Source organism: Paroedura picta, chromosome 15 (assembly GCF_049243985.1).
Source record: "Paroedura picta isolate Pp20150507F chromosome 15, Ppicta_v3.0, whole genome shotgun sequence".
NCBI lineage: Eukaryota > Metazoa > Chordata > Lepidosauria > Squamata > Gekkonidae > Paroedura > Paroedura picta.
In genome coordinates this window covers 6,250,473-6,271,945 of record NC_135383.1, presented here as the reverse complement: position 1 = coordinate 6,271,945, position 21,473 = coordinate 6,250,473, and the positions used below count along the sequence as shown (strand labels likewise).

Sequence of the window (21,473 nt, the reverse complement as noted above, 5' to 3'; positions counted from 1 at the left end):
ACGGCAACGCATGGGCATTAGGGAAGCAATACATTCACCACCCACCGTTTAACATATTTACAGCACATTCCTGAACCGAGTTACACCCTTCCCAGCCTATTGACTCCAACAGACTTGACAGGGTGTAACTCTGCTGAGGCTAATAAAACCAGGAGTGCAGTGGCACCTTGTAGGCTAACACCATTTATTCCCACATAAAATTTTACGAGCCTTTCCGGCATTGCTGGACTTGTTTTATTTTGCTGCTGCAGACCCTACGAGGCTATCAGGTGCTCTGTTTGGGACCGAGGAGGTTTGCCGATAAAGAACGGGAAACCTAGCAACGACACTTTAGGCAGGGACAAGCTTACATCATCTTGCCGTGAGCTGTTTTTCGGCCTCCCCTCTGTTGTGTTGTTTAACTCAGGGGTAGTCAACCTGTGGTCCTTCAGATGTCCATGGACTACCATTCCCATGAGCCCCTGCCAGCATTTGCTGGCAGGGGCTCATGGGAATGGTAGTCCATGGACATCTGGAGGACCACTGGTTGACTACTGCAGCCCTGCCATGTTGTTCTAGGCTTATTATTATTATTATTATTATTATTTGGATTTATATCCCGCCACTCCCCGTAGGCTTATCTTATGCATTGACCTCCGTGGTCTGATGTTTTGGTTCTGTCCTGCGAGGTTCTCAAGGTTTTCCAGGCTGACCCCAATTAGCAATGCAGTGAATTTCCACAGAACTCTCGCTTATATTCTTGATTGCCCTGGCCTTGGGTAACTGAAGGAAACCGCTTGGGATGTTGGAATGTTGTGCCATGGCTTTCGCAGGCTTTCGGTGTGGGAATGTAACTGGACACTGGTTTTGCACCTGGGCCTTGCGGGCCAAGATTTGGAACAGGGGGGAGGGATTGTGGGTGCCCATACAGGTAAGTTGTCTTTGCCGTAATTCAGTTGCAGCAAGGCGAACCCTTGCACCTGTTCACATATTCCTTTAAGAAAGAGACTTCCTTTGCCACGGAGAGTCTGCTTGTGAAAAATTCCGCCAGGGCTTTGACGGGCAGGGCCAAAGACAAAGAGGCCAGCCGGCCAGTTAAACAGGGGCAGGTGGCGCGTACGTCGCCCTAACTCTGATTGTGCATCTGCTGATGCATGAAATCTGCAAGTCCTGATGATGCTGAATATTTATAGGTTGGCTGAGATGGAGCAGCCCTTTTCAGACATGCAGGGAACGCAGGGGGAAGATACTGGGCTGGCGTTCGGGCCCCAGTCCGGTTCGGTATGCTTCCGCCAGATGATCTGCCCAGACCAGCATCCCTCACATCTGTGAGCCTGCAGGCACATCTGGAATTCTGACACTGGTTGGTGTGGAAAGCCACGCCATGGCTGCTGCAGGAGGCAAAGCCAACTGCACGGCAGAGGACCAAATGCAGGGGAGAAAAGGTAAAAGGTAAAGGTATCCCCTGTGCAAGCACCGAGTCATGTCTGACCCTTGGGGTGACGCCCTCCAGCGTTTTCATGGCAGACTCAATACGGGGTGGTTTGCCAGTGCCTTCCCCAGTCATGACCGTTTACCCCCCAGCAAGCTGGGTACTCATTTTACCGACCTCGGAAGGATGGAAGGCTGAGTCAACCTTGAGCCGGCTGCTGGGATTGAACTCCCAGCCTTATGGGCAAAGCTTTCAGACGGCTGCCTTACCACTCTGCGCCACAAGAGGCTCTTGGGGATAAAAGGGGCAATTTTAAAATGCCCTGAGAAAGAGTGAAGGGGAATAAAACCCTGTGGAGGTCGCTTCTGCTGCTGCTGCAAAAGTTTTTTTTTTAAATTTGCACAGGCATTCAGAAGCCCTGCTTCACCCACTTTCCACCAACGCCTGGTGGGCACTAGGAAAAGGGGTCTGTGGGGGCTTGATCCTCAGAATTTCCTAGGGAAGGAGTGAAGCTTCCAGGTAAGAAGATGTTCCCGCCCCTTTGGTCTTTCCTGTGTCCTTTTTCTGCCCTTCGCCCAAACGCGCTGTGTGACCGCCATGAATTCTAAGACCCAATGAAATACTGCCGGAAGAATGTTTAGCCATTTATTGGCCCGCTCTGATGTTTTGAGGGGGGCTTGCACATTATTGCTATTGTTTTACAATGACCCGGGGAAGGGAAGGCAGTATTAGCATCCCCCAGATTTGGTGATGGGGGCCAGGAGAAAGGTGGGTTGCTTTGAGCTCCACAGAGATTTGAACAGAGGCCTTTGCGCTCTGAGCCAAAGATACCGAAAGAAGGCCAGGTTTGACGCACACAGGCTGCTCCTGATCTCGGAGTAGCTTGGGATGTGGCTCAAAAAAAAACCCCAAGGTGGGCATTTGCAGAGACCCGAGTTCAAATCCTCCCTCAGCCACAAAACACCAGGGACGACCTAGGATCAAATCAGCCTCCGTCTCAGTCTCCTCGGCCTTACAGGAAGGATAAAGAAAGGAGAACCATGTGTGCCTCCTCAATTTCCTCGGAGGAAAGGCCAGAATCACAACCGGATCAACAGAAAGAAGATGGGCACAGATCTAGCAATAAAATGCACAGTTCCAGAGCTCTCTAGCCAGCATCTCCAATGGCTTCAGGTCCCTCTTTCGAGGCGGACTCCAGCCAGGGATCGTAAAAGGACTGTGTGGGCACTTTAAAAAAGCACCACAGTTTTCATCCCCCTAAAAGCAGCTGTAGTTTGTTCACATTCAGGGATCGGTAAGGGAGGAAAACAGCCAGCCCACCACTTCCAGACAGCAACAAAAGAGAAGTGTGAAAAACGGTCCCCTTGCAGCCCTGATGCCACACAGCTCCAATGGGACCGGGGATTGTTTTTTGTTTTGTTTTGCATGTACAGGAAGGAAATGCTGGCCCCGCCCACCAGCGTGGGGTCACCCACCAACAGGCTTCACAGGGTTAGGCCCTGGAAGTTCGGCTCGCTGCACGGCGGGAGGGAGGCCTGCCGGCTCAACAGCTTCTCCAGGACGTTCAGCTCGGTTTCCCGCTGCTCCATGTCCTCCGAGGGGGTCCAGGACATGTCGTGCTGCAGTTTGTAGGCCCCGAGGAACTCACTGGGGCAGCTAGGGCCCCAGTCCTGTAGAAGAAAGGGGAGAAAAGGCAAGCTCTCAGCAGGACACCGGCAGAGTTCCCCATCCCCAGAAGGCATGGTCACAGGAAGATGGGGCAAGGGAAACAGTATCAATGTCAGCAAGGGCTTAAAAATGCACAATTCATTGCCTACGTAGCAGGGAAAGACTCCGGCTATCAGGAGAAAACAGGGGAAGTGGACCATTAGGGAACATCATGTGGATACTGCTAAAAAAAAAAACCCACACCCCAAAACAGTCCTTTACATGAAACCAAAGCAAAATCTCTGTATAGAAGCAGCCACTGTAGGCTCTGCAGAATTAATCTTTCTCTTTCCGTCTGTGTTACTAATGGCACGCCAAGCCAACTGGCCGCTGATTAATTTCAGCCTATACACTCCCAGGGAAGCTTCCCCCTTCTCTCTTCCTGCCAATTTCCCCTTTGTCTTACAGCCTAATCCATTACTTCCTTTCCTCTAATCCGTTGCTTCCTCTTCTTTCTCAGCCTGGGGGCCCCTTTCAGGAATCGGTGGCTAATTATCAGCAAGGGAGCGTCCGAAAATGCCATTCTCCCCTCCGCAGTCAGAAGTGACCACCACAGTGGAACCCGGGCTGCCTCTTTCCGCAGCATGCAGAAACCAACGCCTGACTCCCAAGAACCCGGTGTGGGCTCCAACTTCTCCCCTACTGCTCCCCAGAGCAAAGCCTTATGCCTTCTTCCACCCTTCCAGTCTACCTCCGAATATCACTTGCTGATGCAGGGGGGTTGTTGCCTTCATGTCCTCCATGTGGGGTCCCCAAAGCACCTCGTCAGCCAGTGAAATGTTGGGCCTTTGGTCTAAACTGGCAGTCCAGAGGTCCATGACTACAATTCCCAGGAGCCCCTGCCAGTGTGGCCACCCCTGGTCTAAACCCACCCCAGCCTGCCTTTATATAAGCAGAATGCTTTGGCTACCTTTGGTGATAAGATGGAGAAATATCTCTGCCCGCTGGGCCTTCTGTACAGGTAGTAGATGTTCCCTGGCCTCTTGACAAAATTGCAGGCGACGTGGTGCAGGTCGGCATCTTTGGTGGCTTCCTGCAAAACCTAAAATGCAAGAGAGGCAGTTATGCCCCAGTTTCCTGGCTGTTTCAGCTCCCCTGTCTGCGAGAAACTACGGTGGGCTCAAACCACGTTAAGCGTTGGTGAAGCTGTGTGAATGCAGCTGCAGCGTGCATGACCCCCTCTGGAAACCAGAAAGTAACCCAAGGGATCCCAGGGGGGAAATGCACACCAAAATTGCAATATTCTGGGATAAAAACACACTCCCCAGAAGATTAACTCCCCAAAAGATTAAGCAGGCAACAAACAGGTCTTAAAACTTCTACCGGAATTACAAAATACCCGCACAGCCAGCATTCCGTCTTGCTATATTTAGCTCCTGCCTGTTCCCAAATCTTTATAAAAGATCCTTTCTACATTCTTAGGATTTTCCTGCAGGATATTAAGAACCATCCTTCATTTGATGAAGACTGTCAACATGGGATGACATCTCCATTCCTGTTCTCACGACTGCAAATATTTCTCTAGCATTATTATTATTGTTGTTATTATTGTTATTATTATTATACTTAGAGGCTGCCTCTTCGAGAAGCCTGCAACATACTGAAAACATCCACAATCAGATTTTAAAACGCCCTACAGTGAAAATTCCCAACCCAAGTATTGTATATGTTTCCTTGCTGTCGTCAATATGGTTGCTCTTTTAGCTCTTGGCCACATTTTGTAATTCCTGGAGATGTTTTACATCTGCTTGTTTCTTGTTTAATCGGCTGCAGAGTAAATAATTTATTCCTCTGAACCCCGGGGAGCAGGTCATCGAGCCTGAGAGAACCTTCCCTCGTCCCTTGCCACCCACAACGTTAAATTTCTCTGCCTGCCTGAAAACACCTCCCCTTTCTCCGGACCAAGCTGCAATTCAAGGATGCAGCAATAACCAAGCAGGGGGGGCTCAGGCTGCCGTTTCCTGCCCTCCCCAGGTGCCATTATCCTCTGCTTCTTTCTACTTTCAGCAAGCCTGGCTTTTCTTTGCTTCCTTTCCAATTGGGGGGGGGGAAGGGGGCCGGGGAGGAGCAAGAAGGAGAGAGAGAAAAGATCTCTGCAGGAGCAAATGACATTTGAGAATCACTGGGTTTCACGGGCCTCAATCGCAATGGATTTCTCATTACCTTTCGGGCTTGTTCCTGCAGGCAGCGGATTTGTTCCGCTATGACAGTCAGTCTGTTGCAGGCGTTCGCTCGGACAAAATCGTCCGCCTGCAAGGAAGAAAGGAATTAAGGCCTTAAGAGGGACTCCCAGCCGGTGCCTCCGCGGAGAAAGCCAGATTAACATTCTAACCTACTAAAACTCTGTGCTGCGCTGGTCCAGGCCTTACAGCGGCAGTCAATTTACACCTGGGGCTGCTTCCCAACTGGAATGTTGTCGTTTTTTTTTAAAGATCTTTCGCCCAACATCCTCTAATTGACCGCTTTTCGGGGTTTCCACATCCTTGGCTCGCTTTTGAACACACAAAGCTGCCTAAAAGCAATTCAGAATCTTGGTCGTCTACAGGGGTAGTCAAACTGTGTCCCTCCAGATGTCCATGGACTACAATTCCCATGAGCCCCTGCCAGCAAGCGCTGGCAGGGGCTCATGGGAATTGTAGTCCATGGACATCTGGAGGGCCGCAGCTTGACTACCCCTGGTCTACTCAGACTCCAGAATCTCAGGCCGAGGTCTTTCATATCACCTCCTCCCCCAGGGGTGGCTCTCCAGATGTTTGTGGACTACAGTTCCCATGAGCCCCTGCCAATTGGCCACCCTCGACTACTTTTAAGCAGAGGATGCCAGCACTCCCACGTGCCAAGCCACGCCCCCAGTCTCTTTTCCTGAAGGGATAAGTGAACTAGTGTTCCAGTGCGCCTTCTGAATGGATAACTGCATATTTTCAAAGATCCCAGCTACGATGGGGGTGGCATCTTCCTTTCATCAGCTGCCTACAGCAACCATTTCCCCAGATCTTTTCTTTAAAAAGGACTGTAGCCATTACCGACTTTTTTTTAGCCTTCAAAAACCCGTCCAGGGGAACGGCGAAGGGGAAACGTAGAGGGAAATGCAGCAGATGGAGGAACTATGCCCAGCAGACCCCCCCCCCCCTGTGGATGCTGGCTCCACTGTCAATGCAAGCAGCTCTGCCTTCTCAGCAGGAAGGAAATGCACAATTCCCCCCCCCCCCCTGTGGCTAAAGCACGGATGGCACGTCTGTCCGCAGGCAGGGCTTACAGGACAGAATGCTCCTCCGTCATGGAAGCCCCTTGCACGCAGAAGCCCAGCATATCACGGATTCTGCACATGCCCAGAAGGAAGAAGCCCAATGCAGAGGGATTTCTTCCATTTTTTGCCTGTCTTTCCCGTAAGAGCCACGGGAAAACGAGGGCCTGCGCACCTGCTCAGAGGTGCAGGTGACCGGGGAACACTGAGCGCCCATACCCGACGGGGAGGACAAGGGCACTCTGCACATGCTCAGAGCCACGGGGGCGGATAACCCGAGGGGGGCACTCTGCCCACGCCCAGAGGCGCCCCACCTTCTGCACTTCCTCGGCCAGAGCCACCAGGTCCCCGGGATCCGCCTTCCGCGAGACGGGCGTCAGCTGGAAGCCCCCCGACGCCACCGGCGGCGAGACCTGCCCAGGCGACCCTGCGCTGCCCGCCATGCCGCAGCCGGACTCGGCCCCGCCCGCCGAAAGCGATTGGATGCTCTCGCCTGACGTCGCAGGACGGGGCGTGGCCAACCGAAGCTCGAGGGGGCGGTCCGCGGGAGGAGGCGCGGCTGGGAGGAGGAGGCGGGGCTCGTGTCCGACGTCGCGGGGAAGGCTGCAGGAGGGAGGCGTGGCTTTCGGCCGGAGGAGGGGCAAGAGGGGCGTGGCTTCTTGCCGTCGGGCAGACCCGCGATGGCGCCCCGGCGGCGGCTGCTCGTGGTGGTGGCGGCGCTGGCGTGGCTGGCGGCGGCCGTCGTCGGGGCGGCGAACCCGGACCCGGACCCGGCCGCGGCTCTGCTGCCTCCCGCCGACGTGCTGCTGGCGGCGGGCGCGGAGGCGTACGGCCGCGGGGACTGGGGCGCCGTCATCCTGCACATGGAGCGGGCGCTGCGCTCGCGGGAGGCGCACCGGGCGCGCCTCGTCCGCTGCCGCCGCCTCTGCTCCGACGACGCCAACCGCACCGACGCCGAGCCGACGCCGAGCACAACTGCGGGATCCCGGCCGCGGCGCCGGCTCGACGACCTCCTCTTCTTCCGGCGGCTCCTCCGCCGCGCCGCCTGCCTCCGCCGCTGCCTCCCCGACGGCGCCTCCCGCTACCAGCTGGGCGAGGAGAGCGAGCTGGAGTTCCGCAAGCGCAGCCCCTACAACTACCTCCAGGTGGCTTACTTCAAGGTAGACGCCCGCCGTCGGGTTTACGCGGGAGGAAGCCCAGCCGAGAGAACCGCGGTCTGCGGAGAGGATGCACCCGGGGGAATCGGAGCCGCCCTGTCCGGTGTGGCCTGGTCCCCGGGTCTCAGGATATGGGGACGAGACCCGCTGGATCAGACCTGTGGTGCAACAGGTTTACTTCAGGGCCCGTTTAGATGCCCCTAGCAGGCAGGATGCTGAAGCCAGAAGGGTACCTGGGTGAAGGGCGTGGGCAAGCCAGGAGATCCTGGGTTCAAATCCCGTCTCCCCAGGTTTGCCTTGGGCCTGCTGCTTTCCTTCTGCCTCAGCCTCTGTTGTGCAATGTGGCGCTGATCATACTGGCCCGCCTCGAAGGGCTGTTATGCTAAGCATAGGGCAATCCTTGGAGACATTGGACCAGGAGGCACAGAGGAGGTTGCCGGTATAGCTGGGATTGACTTGTGAGTAGCAGTGCACAGGCTTGTAACTGGGGGTGAGTGAGGGACACTTAGAGGGTGCATCTTTGTGAAGAAGGCAGATTGGGAGGGTAAGGACTCGCAGTCTGACAAAATGGTCCGTGTCCCAGTGGATCCAGCAGGTTTCTTGAGGACTAGTGGACTGAACGGGAATCTCTAGGAGGAGTGGTCCATTCTGCAGGCTGCGTTCCATCTGGCAGATACCGGGGGCAGGCGGAAAAGAACAGCAATGAAGATGCAAAATTTCTCCCTGGGTGCTCAGGAAATGAACTAGTAGGATGGTCCACCATCCCAACAGATGTGTGAGGCCTAGCAGAGCTGGCTGTTAGAGCCACGCCTTTTCTCCCCGCGCTGGCATCTTTGGCTGCTGGGTGAATCCAAGCGGCAGAATTTTCCGCTGGCCCCTGACAATTTCCACGTTCCCCGCGGCGTCTGATGCTCAGAGAAGCCAGAACAGCTTCCCCTTTGAGAAGCAACATTGAAAAAGGCATGGATTTTAGACAGGGGGGACATGGCCGGGAAGGAGACGGGAACAAAACTCTCAAAAGAAGCAATCCCAGTACCGTCTCTTGCATAATGGTCGGCTCTTAAGGGGATTTTGAAAAGGGTTTTTCTCTCCCGCAGTTCTGCAATGCCCAAAAAGGCCAGGCCTCACTCCCTGCTACAGTCTCTGCTTCAGATTTTTTTCCCCTTTGCCACATGTTCACTCCAGCGACTCACAGCGTCCTCCCCCCCTGCATCTTTCCCATGCAGCTGCAAGTCTGGCCCCTCCCCCCTTAGGAGGGGCCGCATGCCACGTCAAGGGGGGCTGCCCTAAGGCCCGGAGTGAAATCCTGCCCAGGGGGAGAGGGAGGGGGGCCGACTCCGCCAGCATCTTGCCTTTTCGGACTGCCATTTAAAACTGGGAGGAAAAGGCAAATGTAAAAGTACTTCTGCTGACTTCCCAGCTCGTTCCTCTGCCGCTGAGTCCTAAGCTCCGGCCAGCCGTGGGTTCCTAAAGCTGGAAACATCTGGATTCGCAATTGAGGTTGCCTCTGGAATGTCCCCCCCTGGGATAATTTAGAACCAGACATCACATGGTGGGCCGATATGTCGGCCTGTGAAAACCAGCGGAGGGAGACGAGCAGGAGGAGTAGGGCCCCTACGGCAGGGGCAATCAACCTGTGGTCCTCCGGATGTTCCTGAACTACAATTTCCATGAGCCCCTGCCAGCAAACGCTGGCAGGGGCTCATGGGAACTGTAGTCCATGAACATCTGGAGGACCACAGGTTGACTACCCCTGCCCTACGGTGTTATGAATGGAGAGGTAAATCTCCCCTCCCACCTTCCACTTTCCTGTGCTGCTTTTGGTCTCAATTTGAGGAGGAATCCCCTGAAAATGCCTCCCCCCCCCCCCATCATGACCCGGATTTATTTTGGACTTTCTGTACCCATTAAGGGAGCGAGCTCATGTGATTCTGTGTTGCCCCAGATTTTCAGCAGGCCATGGAAGGTGCCTTGGGAATCTTTTGTCACAATGCTCAGGGTAAAAACACATTGGGGGAGAAATCAGCCCAAGGCGACTGCTACAATGGTTTCATAGAACCTCCAGGCACACTGGCAGTCTACCTGCAAATGGCAGTTGGCAAGGTGGCGGCACCATTTCGGTGGCTGCCCTTGGGAGCAGCCTACCAAACGCCAAGCCCCCTTTTGATCCCCTTCTTGCCTTCTCCCTCTTAGAGCCACTGCATTGTTTTTCTTAGATCGGCAAGCTGGACAAGGCCGTGGCTGCTGCCCACACCTTCTTCGTGGCCAATCCCGACCACATGGAGATGAGGCAGAACCTGGAGTATTACCAAATGATGGCAGGAGTGAAGGAGTCGGACTTTGTCGACTTGGAAGCCAAGCCGCATCTGGTGAGCCTGCAATTTGCGTGCTCCGTTTTTTTATTTTTCGGTAGACTTGCAATTGTACCACAACCTCCGTTTTTTATTTTTCTGCCGTGTCTTCTTGGCCCTGTCTTCCTTCAGTAGACTTGGAATTGCACTACAACCTGATGTTTCCTCTAATCTTCTCTTTCATGAGAAAGGACACGTTTGCTCCACAGTCCTAGATGTAGTTACAGTGGAGGAGCGATAGGGTCGTAAGTGTCCTGCATAGTGCAGGGGGTTGGACTAGATGAAGCAGGAGGTCCCTTCCAACTCTATGATTCTAAAAAAATATATTAAAAATTAAATCCTACCCCTACAGGAAACCCTTCCAGAGCTATCTGGAAACCCTAATGTTTCACGAAGCTCTGGTTCAGACAGCCTGCTCTCTCTCTGCAGAAATCTGTACAGAGTGCAGGCGTGCCCTTAAACATCTCTCTTTCCCCCCTCTGTGTTGCTTTCCTGTAGCAAGAATTCCGCCTGGGGGTGAGCTATTACACAGAAGAGCAACCCCAAGCAGCCGTCCTGCATCTGGAAAAGGCACTGGAGGAATACTGGAACGCCGACACAGAATGCCGGGCCCTCTGCGAAGGACCCTACGATTATGAAGGCTACAATTATCTGGAATACACGGCAGATCTTTACCAAGCCTTCGTCGGTGAGCTGGGCCCAGCCGCAGGGAGACCCAGGGTGAACCAAAGGGGAAGGAGGGGGATGCACAGTCGCCATTTGGCCCCAAAATTTGGGGTTCCGGATCGGGACAGCACTCGGGCAGCTTTCTGGGTTTTTTTCCCTTGAGCGTGGCTTTTTTTCCCTTGAGCATATTATCAATGCACTCCAATGTACCCGCACACAGATAAAACCACAGTGGGAAAAGGGATCTCGATGGGGCTGCCCAAGCTTACTACCAATTGATTTTGGGCTGCCTCGATCACCGTGTCCAAAGGAATTCATCACACATGGTCAAGAAGCGGGTACATTAGGGCAGTGCAGAGCCATCTAACATCGCACTGGGATTGCTTCGCATCCGCGGGCCCTGGTTTTGCAGTAGCCCAGCCATGCATTGTTTCCCCATCGACGATGGGCTCTTTGCCTTTCCCAGATCATTACCTGCAAGTCTTGAGCTGCAAGCAGGCGTGCGTGACGGAACTCGCTTCTGATCCCAGCCGGGACAAGCCCCTCGAGGATTTCCTCCCGTCCCATTTCAACTACCTGCAGTTTGCCTACTACAACAGTAAGTCGGGCCCAACATCAGGCGGGGGCTGCTCCCCTCCCTCGGTTGCTTCAGAGGGGGATAACGAAAGAAAAAGAAGAAGAGTTGGTTCTTATATGCCACATTTCACTACCAGGAGTCATCAAGCGGCTTACAGTCGCCTTCCCTTTCCTCTCCCCACAACAGACACCCTGTGAGGTGGGTAAGGCTGCGAGAGCCCTGATATTACTGAAGAAGAAGAGTTGGTTCTTATATGCCGCTTTTCTCTACCTGAAGGAGTCTCAGAGCGGCTTCCAATCGCCTTTCCTTTCCTCTCCCTACAACAGACACCCTGTGAGGGAGGCGACAAAAGGAGTTGATGCAACTTAGGGAAAAGAAACCCACCTAAATCAGTCCTGGGCTTTGAATTCAGCACCCTGGGATTGGCAGCTTTTTTGGGTGCTGGCTGTCCCCAGCGATTTGCAGTTGCTTCCAGCAGGTGGCACCCTTTCTGTTTGCATGCTGTGGAAGCAAAGATCTTGCAGATTTGTTCCTCTACCTTAACCCACTGGCAGATGGGCCTCACCTTGTCAGGCTCTCCTTTCTGCTTGCGGGGCAGCTGAACTCCCAGAAGTCATCTGAAGCTGCTGACACTGAGCGGGGCGTCCAAGTGGTTGGAGGGTGCCCTCAAGGGGCTGCTCCCCAAAACTGACTCCCCTTTTCCAGACGGCGACTACGAGAAGGCCATTGAGTGTGCTAAATCCTATCTGCTGTTCTACCCGGAGGACGAAGTCATGAAACAGAACCTGGCCTATTACACGGCTGTCCTCGGGGAACATTTGGCCAAGCCTCTGCAGCCCAGAGAGGTGAGCAGTCACTGAACCCACCCTCCTGGCCCCAGAGTGGGAAACTTGGGGTTGGCATTAGAGGGGGAGTATCAAGCATAGGGGCAGCTGGACGCTCCTATCCCTGGCCCTGGCCCAGCAGAAGGTCCACCTGCAATGGGAGATGATGCAGGGAAAGAAATGCCCGGGGACAGCGAAGGAAACACAGTTCCAGGAAATGTCGAATTTTCCCATCTCTTTTTGGTATCCCTTGCATCAGGAAAGGTGGTAGCATGATAGTAAGTTTCGGGGGCCAATCTCCCAGTTCATGCTAGGTGGAGCTCTGGAAAGAACAGAGATTTGGCCTTTCCATGCTGTTTTGAGATTTACCTGGCCCTACAGTTGTCATGCTGAGTCTGGCACATCGGGTAGCTCTAGGAATCACCCGGAACTCTATGCTTTACTATAGAGCTTAGGGGTTCTCTGTGTTCTGGCAAGGCCTAGAGCTACCTGACGTTCACTTGTCGTTTTTCCTCCCTGGCTTTGCAGAATGTCCAGGCCTACTGGCGACGCAGCCTCGTGGAGAAAGAGCTGCTCTTCTTCGGCTACGATGTCTTTGGGATTCCTTTCGTGGACCCGGTAGGTGGGGACTCGTGTGATGTGCCAAGGAACTGGGGCGAGTTGTCATGAAAAAGATGCACCCCGCGGAGATTCCAGTGTCCGTTTTGATAATATGGGAAGAAGACATAGTGGTGTGCAAGCATTGGGCATCAGGTCTCTTCCCCACCCAACCTGGTGTGATTTTAGCTTCAAAATAAGCAGCTGATACCATGTGGAGTGGGATTGCAGGAAAGGCACGCTTTTATCCCTCTGTTTGTTTGTTTGCTGGATTTATATCCTGCCCCTCGCTTGCATCTTACGCAAGAGGGCTAGTTTTAAGGGAGGGGAGGAAGGCTGGATGCAAAGGGAATGAGGGGAAATCTCCTTTTTCCAGTCAAGTTCTCAATCTATGGCAAACTAGTTGGTGAGGCCGAAAGAGTGGAGCCCAAGGCTTTCTGGGAAATTTGGCCTTGGGGACAGCTTTAGACAGAGCAGATAGGCTCCACGGGGTGGTTCAGGGGCTCCCTTTGTTGACCTGACCTGTCTTTTTGTTTTCAAGGACTCGTGGACCCCTGCGGCGGTGATTCCTAAGAGACTGCGAGAGAAACAGAAGTGAGGCGTCCTGAATTGCATGCGCTTGCTAATGGGCTCTTTTCTTCCTAAGTACGGAGCTGGATTTGACCGCCAGGGAATCGGAGCTGGACAAGCGGATACGCATGCACCCACGTTGCTGTTCTCTCTCAAGGCAGAAACAGCCCAGGCTCCCGTGAGCTTAAACTGTGCTCCTTACCACATTGTGGAAGCGTGACAGCGAAAAAATAGTTTGTGTGTCCATAGATGTATGCAATAATATGTAAATCAAAAATTCCAAGTCCTGTTTATTGTCCAGTCCTTGAAAACCAAAGGGGAGCATCTCTATAATGCATGCTGACCTGCAGGAGGCCTTTTTTTGGGATCTACTGATCCCCCCTGTCAACAAGGAGGATCAGTCGATACCAGAAAAATACCCCCTGCTGTCACTCAACCAGGAGGTGAGATGCAAGGCAGTGTGAGCCAGGTGCCTTGTGAAGCTTACGCCCTGACATTTGGGCTTCCGTGTACCAGAATCCTGTCCTGCATGCATCATAGAGAATTTCTCCTTTGGCTTCAAAGGATCGGACAATAAACAGGACTTGGAATGTTTGATTTCCACATTATGCCGTTATTGTGTAACTCTGTGAACACACAAACTGTATTTTTTGCTGTAATCTTCTTTGCGTGCTTCCTGCTGCTTGAGAGCATTGTGGAAACATATGCAGCTCACCACGGTGCACATGATGCACCCGAGAGCACAAATAGCATCCATCCCAGGTTTGTTTCCGGCTGAGAAAAAGAGCAGGTCTATGCCCCCTCTTGCTGAGAGCAATGGCCCCTATCGGAATCTGGCCTGTGCATGCCTGAGACAGATCAGATTTCAGAATGTGCATCCCCGCTTTACCTAGGGGGCATCACCGGGGGAAATATAACATGTAGCTAGAACCACAGAGAGAGACCTCCCTGGAACTCCTTTCCCCTCCATCTGCTCTTACTGCTAAGTTGAGGGTCACGCTGGAGATCTTGGGTTCTGACCCAGTGCCTCTGACTAGACTTGTATGCGGTCGTTGCAGGAGAAGGAAGCTGCACCCCAGAATTAGCTTCCTGGGTCTTCACCCCTCCTCACTCCCTTGCCTGTGGGTGCCATCGAAAGGGGATTGGCTGGATTTCCACAGAAATATTGGTCATCCCCTCTCCTCCTTGGAATGCCTGTTCGTTCTCCACTCTACCTGGCTTTTCTCTCAGCCCCCCATGGTTTTCTTGCGGGGCTGACCCCCCCACTTCCTGTGCATCCCCCAGGGTGGAGCGTGAGACGGCAGCCCGCATCTCGGAAGAGATCGGGAACCTCATGAAGGAGATCGAGACGCTGGTGGAAGAGAAGACCAAGGACTCCACGGACATGAGCAAGCTTGTGCGGGAAGGTAAGGGGGCCAGGGAGAGAGGAGAAACTGGCTGTTAAAAGACTGAGGGGGGGACTGTTGTGGTACAGTTCCCGCTTGCAAGTTCTCTCTTGAGTCAGACCTCCCTCCCCACCCGCAGGAGGCCCCCTGGTGTACGACGGCCTCAGCGTCACCATGAATTCAAAGCTGCTGAACGGCTCCCAGCGAGTGGTGGTCGACGGCATGCTGTCCGACGAAGAGTGCAGAGAGCTCCAGAGGCTGACAAACGTGAGTCGCCGGCCCCTCTGGCCGAGGAGCACCCTGCTTGGGGGGCAGCCATGGAAGGTCTCCAGCCCGCTTGCCTTGGGTGCTTGGAGGCCTGGTCGAAAGACGGGGGTCGGAATCTTTTAATAAGTCTCTTTCTGCTCGTTCCTTGAGAGATGCGTACAGGTGAGCATAGGAAGGGCAGAGAGCCTGCTTGGGGGCCCACATGCATTGGTACAGGTGTACACATTTGCAGGTGCCTCTGGTACTTCCTGTGTGCACGGCCAGGTATTCCCGGAGAGTGCTGATTGGCCTGCATGTGGAAGTTGCGTACCTTAATAAAAGGTCGTAATTCCATTTCCTTCTCCCCACCCCAGGCAGCTGCCTCCGCCGGGGACGGCTACCGAGGGAAGACCTCCCCGCACACGCCCAGCGAGACCTTTTACGGAGTGACCGTCTATAAAGCCCTGAAGGTAGGCCGAAGAGAACCGCACGGTCCAAAGCTCGTCCCTGTGAATTCCGTTGCCTCTGAGCGTTCTAGCATTCTTGGCGCAGACCGTAAATGCCTGACCTTGGGAACTCTTGGGGGGGCATCCCTCCCGATTTTGGAAGCAGCCCCTTGTGCTGGAAGTTGCCTGGTGCCCACGAGGCACTGCCTTCTCTTCATGGAAGGTTTTGAGAGACTAGGGGGATTTTTCAGTAGGACGGGTCCGGGGTAGGGGCAGGGAGGAAGGAGATCCGGGTGCCTGCATTTCCACAATAGGTGCAGGCTGGGAAAGTCAGCCTCGGTGGGGTGGTGGAGGTGGGGCTGTCCTTTGCCCGCAATCCAGCCAAGGCCCTGACCCTTCCGGTTCATGCTCTCCTCTCCGCAGCTGGGGCAGGAAGGCAAAGTGCCGATGCGCGGCGCATACCTCTACTACAACGTGACCGAGCGGGTCCGCCGCGTGATGGAGTCCTACTTCCGCCTGGACGTGCCGCTCCACTTCTCCTACTCGCACCTGGTGTGCCGCACTGCCATAGACGGCAAGTGAGGGGTCTGCTTTGGGCGTTTTCGAGTTCGCCTCGGGGGCTAGAGGACTGTGGGAGCTCATGCCAGTCTGTGTTGCTTTGGGATTGTTTTGTCGGCTTAAGCGAGAGGAGACTCTCGGGCTGGGGCGGTCGAACAGTGGCTCTGTTGACTACAATTACCATGAGCCCCTGTTGGCATTCGCAGTGCATCATGGTTATTGTAGTCCATAAATATCTGAAGGGCCACCTCTGCTCTCAAGGATGCTGAGTGCTCCTTCTAGTGGCAAAACGCCCAGGGCCAGCCATCAGATCTCAGAAGCTCAGCAGGACAGCCCTCCAAGGATTTGGGTGGTAGTTACTCCAAGGACCACTAGGGGGGAAGCGGGGGTCATGACACAGCGGCAGGCAACAGCCAGCCACCTCCGAGCATCCCTTGCCTGGCTGCCAGACAATCCTCAGATTGCTCTGTGCCTAAATTTATGTTCTGCAAAAGGCAGCCTTGTGCCATGAAGGCGTTTTACCTTGCCAAGGCTGATGGTCCTTTTCTCCCTCGGCCTGTCTCCCGTGCAGAGAAGCAGGAGGAGCGGACGGATCCCAGCCACCCGGTTCACGTGGACAACTGCATCCTGAACGCAGAGGCCCTGGAGTGTGTCAAGGAACCGCCCGCGTACACCTTTCGCGATTACAGGTACCGGCTGCGGGGAGAAGGAAACGGGGCAGTCATTAATGGGGAGGTCATGACCTCTGGCTGTTCAGCCTCTTGGTCACTAGAACCCCAAGTTCCCCCAAAGGTCTGTCGATTTAATTCTTGAAACCACACTGGTTTGGAGGGATGCCAACTCTGGGTTGGGAGATTCCTGGAGATACGTAGGTGGACTTTCGGCATTAAGAAGGAAAGAGGCCTTTGGGGGGTTAATTCCATAGAGTCCCACCCTCCAGAGCTGCCATCTTCTCTGTAGTCTAGAGATCTGTGCAAGCCCAAAAGATCGCCCCGGCTCCACCCACTGGTCTACCAATAGAGCCTGTACTACCAGGTTTGGGTGGGAAACATCTGCAGGGGACTCAGATTGAAACCCAAACATTTGTATAATACAAGGAGCGGGCCGAAGGCAAAGTCAAAACATGGACCCTTTTGTCCAGTCCGCCATAACAGCCCACTTCAAAAGCCATAGAGTTATTTGGAAGCGTTTGGTGCTGCAGTGAGGACTAGAAACTTGGCGTGTCGAATGGGAAGACGCGAATTCTTATGACGCAGCTTGTGCCGCCGACTTCGCTAGGTGCTCTTTGATGCTCCGTGACTCAGATTCCGGAGGCACCAGGAGATCTTTTTGTAAACTCAACGGGTGGGTGGTACCCTAGCTCCTCTCCCCCGCCCCTTGAGGGAGGGGGCTGAACGCCGTACTTTTTGTTTCCGAATTCTCTAGTGCCATCCTCTATTTAAACGCAGACTTTGAGGGCGGATCCTTTTACTTCACTGAACTGGATGCCAAAACAGTGACGGTAACGTAGTCGCTTTGTCGTAACCCCCCGGAGACGGCTGTACGCTGAGCTGCCAAAAGGGTTGAGGGGAAGGGTGGGGAAAAAAGCCATGAAATATCTCGAGCTTCAAAACGTGAGCTGCATTGGTGCAAGATCCGTAGCTGAGAGGTGATGGCAGGCGCATCTGAGATGCATCATTTTTTCTTGCACGCTGGGAACAAGTTGAGCAAGGGAGGGGAAGGCCCAGGTGCAAACCTCCCCCAACTTCGACAGTCTAGCCCACCTCTCTGACAAAGAGGGATCCAGCCATGGGAAGCGTCCCAAATCTGTCAGCCTTCTCTCTGAAATAGTGCAGTCCAGGAGGGGCTGTACAGTGTGACACTTCTGGAGGCTGGTTGGGGAAATCTTCCAGTATGGGGCGCTCGCTTAGCCGTTCCCACCTGGCTCCTTGTGTTGGGCTTTCAGGCTGAAGTGCAGCCCCAGTGTGGCCGAGCGGTGGGGTTCTCCTCGGGCTCCGAAAACCCGCATGGAGTGAAAGCAGTGACCAGGGGTCAGCGCTGCGCCATCGCCTTGTGGTTCACCCTGGACCCTCGCCACAGCGAACGGGTAAGTGGCAGTGGCCCTCCGCTACAACCTCTCCTTTATTGCCCACCCCCCCCAGCATTTTCTCCTCCTTTTCCGTCTCCAGCACTTGTTTGACCGTTCGCTGCAGTTAAAAACCTGCGACGAGAAAAGCTGATCTTTCTGCCGTAATTGTGCAGCTCCAGCCAATGTGCATGATTCCTCTTTGCACCTTTTGCCTGTCTGTTCTAGCAAAACTCTCCCTGGTACATCTTGGCCTCGTGCTCGTTTTTGCAAGGGCTCTGCTCCAGTGGCTCTTTCGCATGCTTCTCTGTGGCCCCTCGTATGGCCTTAAACTCCGGGCTCCCTCCCATCGCTCCCCGCCAAAGTCCGGCCCCGTCACCAGCGCCCCCCCGTGTCTTTTGCAGGATCGGGTGCAAGCCGATGACCTCGTGCGCATGCTGTTCAGCATGGACGAGACAGAGCTACCTCCTGAGCAGGCGTCAGCAACGCCGGCCCCTCTTCCGGGCCCGACCGAAGTCCCGCAAGCAGGATCCACTCCCGGGAAAGAGGAACTGTAGCTGCGTCCTGCCAGAGCAGAGTCCAGCTGGGCTTGAACAAGAGGACGGACGTTGGGAATCGCCATGGGCCACATCCTGTGGACTGGAGCCCACTTTGGGCATGCACCACAGAGGAATTGTAATCTGCTGTAGTTCTCGGACAGGGGGCTAAGGGAAAGAGTTGATTCTGCGGCTTTTCTCTCCCTTGCCCCGGGATGCATTCTTTGCGCCCAAAGTGCCTTATTTTGTCCCCAAGCAGAGCCAAAAGGACACAGTTCTTTTCCCCCACAGCATCTTCAAGGCTGGGCTGAGTCCCAGCTTTCCACACGAGGAGCGGCCCCCGCAGCTAGAGGTGAGCTCGTCCCACAGAATGAGAGCGCCAGCTTGGTGTGGAGGTTAAGAGCGTTCAGCGGCCTCTGATCTGGAGAACTGGGTTGGATTCCCCGCTCCTCCTTCACAGGCAGCTCGCTGGGTGACCTGGGCCCAGTCACAGTTCTCTCAGAGCTTTCTCTCTCAATCCCACTACCTCACGGGGTGTCTGTTGTGGGGAGAGGAAGGGTAGGCGATTGTGAGCCACTCGGAGGTAGTAAAAATCAGGGTCCGAAAAAACAAAACAAAAACCAGCTGTTCTTTTGTTGCCTGCAGAGTTGATGTAGCTGTGTATTTGGACCAGGGTTCAAATCCTGACTCAGCCATGATGATGCTCATTGGGTGACTAGGCCGCCTGCCAGAGCTGTTGTGAGGATAAAGGCAGTGTGTGTGTGTGTGTTTGTGTGTGGCAGGGGGGGATACCCAACCTGCACTGCCGGGAATTCCACGGGGAAAGAAATGTATTACGATAAATAGCTTCCAGTTTCGTTGCCCCGCAGGTTGGTAAATTAAAGAAAACAAACCTCTGACTTATCCACCTGGACGTAACAAATGGTCAGATTAGCTCTGACCTGTCGTTCTTTTGCTTTCAAGTTCTACCTGGAATTGTGACAGCCCCCCCCCCTCCCGCTTCCCCCCCAAACACACATGCAGCAGGTGGGGATTTGGCTGCCAGAAGCAGAGCTGGAAGTAAGGGGGAGTGGGGCCTTGAAGACTCTATTGTTCCTCTCCCTGTGCTTCCCCCACCTCACCCCATCCGCACCACCCTGGAAATGTTTAACTCTCCCTTCTCATTAGCAAATCCGCTCACGCTTCTGCATGGCCAGAATTCATTACCTGCCCCCCTCCTTATTGACTTGCCAACGGAGGGCAGAACCTTCCAAATAGATCCCCAGTAACCTCCACCAGGTCAGAGCAGGCCTGCCTGCTTCCCTGTCTCTCCAGAGTGTATCCTTGGAAGGAATTGGCTCTTCTCCCCCCCACCCACCCACAATTTTTTGTGTGTACGGAGTTGTAATGCAGTCCTGTGCTGGGTTGTTCATCTGTGTGTGAGTGAGAAAGAAGGACCTTCAAGTCGCAGGTAACTTCTGGCGACCCCAGGCAGAGGCATTTGAGGCAAGGGAGAAGCAGAGGTGGTTTGCCCATGCTTTCCTCTGCAGAGACTGCCTTGGCCCTTCCAATTACTGACCCTGCTTAGATTCCATGGCCTGAGAGATTGAACCATCCCTTACGCTCTTCCTCCCCTTGTTCCAGCCCATAGAAATCAGCAGGATCACACCGTGTGCAGGGCTACCCTTTTGGGGTCTCCCATACATCCATGAAGGATAAACAATGGGTATTCAGTGTAGTGATAAAGCCTCTGTGCTCAGGTGCAGTCTACCACTGAATAGGAAAACCTGGGGTGATATGGCAGAACTGCCTTGTCTCCAACGCCTGCTGGGAAAGGGGCCTAGTTCCCCCCCCCCACCTACAACTGCATGTTGAATCTAAACTGTACATCCTAGGAGGGTGGGAGAAGAAAAATCTGATCTGGATCTTGACACCCCATTTGACCCCCATGCACATCCACAAAGATTGTTCGATCCGAAAGCCTTGAAATTAAGCAGAGTAGCGTCTTGGTCAAACAGGGTATCCTTCAGCCTTCTCCAAACGGTCTCCAAGGGCAGCCCCGAAAGACGTTTTCTCCCAGATTCAGCAGCAGCGTCCTCTTTGGCTGCCCGCTCAAAGTCAGCCCCGGGAGAGCGTTTTTGCCAGGCCTCACTCCCATCCTGGCCTCCTTCCAAACAGCCTGCTGGGGTGGGGTGGGGGGCTGAGATTCCACAGCCTGATGTTTGCACCCTGATGCAACCCCCCAAAAGGCATTCTTCCTTCCACACATGCCTGGAAGGGGGGGGGAGAGAATGGGAGGTAAATTTAATCAGCAGGAAACCAAACACTCCGGGGCCCGTCTTGTGTCAATGAAGCTGGTTGTTTACAAATGCAGCCTACCCGGATTCCTGCCCAAATGCCAGGCAGCCCCCACGAGAGCTGGGCACAAAGCGGGCCTTGGACGGCAAAGCTAAGGCCCAGGAAAGGTTACTCTCATTAGCATGCTGCTCAGGCGTGCTTTGCAGGCAAATGGCAAGAAGAATTGAACGAGCACAAGCCTTTTACATGCCATTGTGTTTGGAGGGCCTGATCCTGCCAAGCGCAGCCTGTGGATGGCGACTCCTGCACAGGATGCGCCTGGATCGGCCGCGGTGCGCCCAAGAAAGCCCCGCACAGCCCAATGGAGTCTAGCGCAAGACGCTGATCCACATCTTGGCCCAAATGCAGAAAGGAGGGGGGGATCTTTCGTTAGGACCAAACCCAGCATGCAAGCTTTCCGAATTAAGTTTTGAATAAGGTGCCACAGGAATAAACTGGTTGCACTTAACTAATTCTGCAATTGGGGGCATAGGGGGCAAGACCCACCCGTGGGTACAGGAGGCTGGCTATAGGATCTCTGCCTGCTTTACCACTCTGCCCCGAATATTGCTGTTCAGTCAGCGGCTGGTGGAGATGGCATAGCCTGCTCTGACTCTGCATTAGGACTGAAGGCAGGGGTTGCTCCTGATTCATAGCAGGTGCAGAATTAGCTACCCTGGAAGGAGTTTGCCCGTTGCAACTCTGCACGAAGAACTGTTCTGTCTGGAAAATCAAGAGGCAGGGCTGGAAATCCAGAAGTGTGCTGAGTGAGTTCCTCTGGCACGGCATAATCCTTACTCTAAAAGTGAGCATTTAT

The 21,473-nt window shown here is 54.2% G+C and overlaps 2 protein-coding genes across 2 annotated transcripts; one reads left to right on the top strand and one right to left on the bottom strand.

Moving 5' to 3' along the window:
- Window positions 1-2,895: 2,895 nt before the first annotated feature.
- Window positions 2,896-6,805, bottom strand: C15H1orf50 (chromosome 15 C1orf50 homolog). The gene is made up of 4 exons (XM_077312545.1): window positions 6,677-6,805; window positions 5,282-5,368; window positions 4,029-4,160; window positions 2,896-3,081 (listed from the first exon to the last, which is right to left on the bottom strand). Exons 1-4 carry the CDS (start codon window positions 6,803-6,805, stop codon window positions 2,896-2,898), a joined length of 534 nt encoding a protein of 177 aa, XP_077168660.1.
- Window positions 6,806-7,005: 200 nt separating this feature from the next.
- Window positions 7,006-19,247, top strand: P3H1 (prolyl 3-hydroxylase 1). The gene is made up of 15 exons (XM_077311462.1): window positions 7,006-7,522; window positions 9,736-9,888; window positions 10,369-10,558; window positions 11,003-11,134; window positions 11,819-11,958; window positions 12,466-12,555; window positions 13,076-13,128; window positions 14,389-14,510; window positions 14,629-14,756; window positions 15,110-15,205; window positions 15,605-15,755; window positions 16,311-16,428; window positions 17,165-17,240; window positions 17,685-17,825; window positions 18,209-19,247. Exons 1-15 carry the CDS (start codon window positions 7,043-7,045, stop codon window positions 18,359-18,361), a joined length of 2,223 nt encoding a protein of 740 aa, XP_077167577.1. The 5' UTR covers window positions 7,006-7,042; the 3' UTR covers window positions 18,362-19,247.
- The last annotated feature ends 2,226 nt before the right edge of the window (window positions 19,248-21,473 follow it).

Bases quoted from the DNA above. Each gene is read 5' to 3' on its own strand.
- C15H1orf50 (XM_077312545.1), bottom strand. From the start codon at position 6,805: ATGGCGGGCAGCGCAGGGTCGCCTGGGCAGGTCTCGCCGCCGGTGGCG. The intron at 5,369-6,676 runs GTGGGGCGCCTC...TCTTCCTTGCAG, and splicing joins TGGCCGAGGAAGTGCAGAAG to GCGGACGATTTTGTCCGAGC. The intron at 4,161-5,281 runs GTAATGAGAAAT...CTTGCATTTTAG, and splicing joins TGCAGGAACAAGCCCGAAAG to GTTTTGCAGGAAGCCACCAA.
- P3H1 (XM_077311462.1), top strand. From the start codon at position 7,043: ATGGCGCCCCGGCGGCGGCTGCTCGTGGTGGTGGCGGCGCTGGCGTGG. The intron at 15,756-16,310 runs GCAAGTGAGGGG...TCTCCCGTGCAG, and splicing joins GTGCCGCACTGCCATAGACG to AGAAGCAGGAGGAGCGGACG. The intron at 17,826-18,208 runs GTAAGTGGCAGT...TGTCTTTTGCAG, and splicing joins ACCCTCGCCACAGCGAACGG to GATCGGGTGCAAGCCGATGA.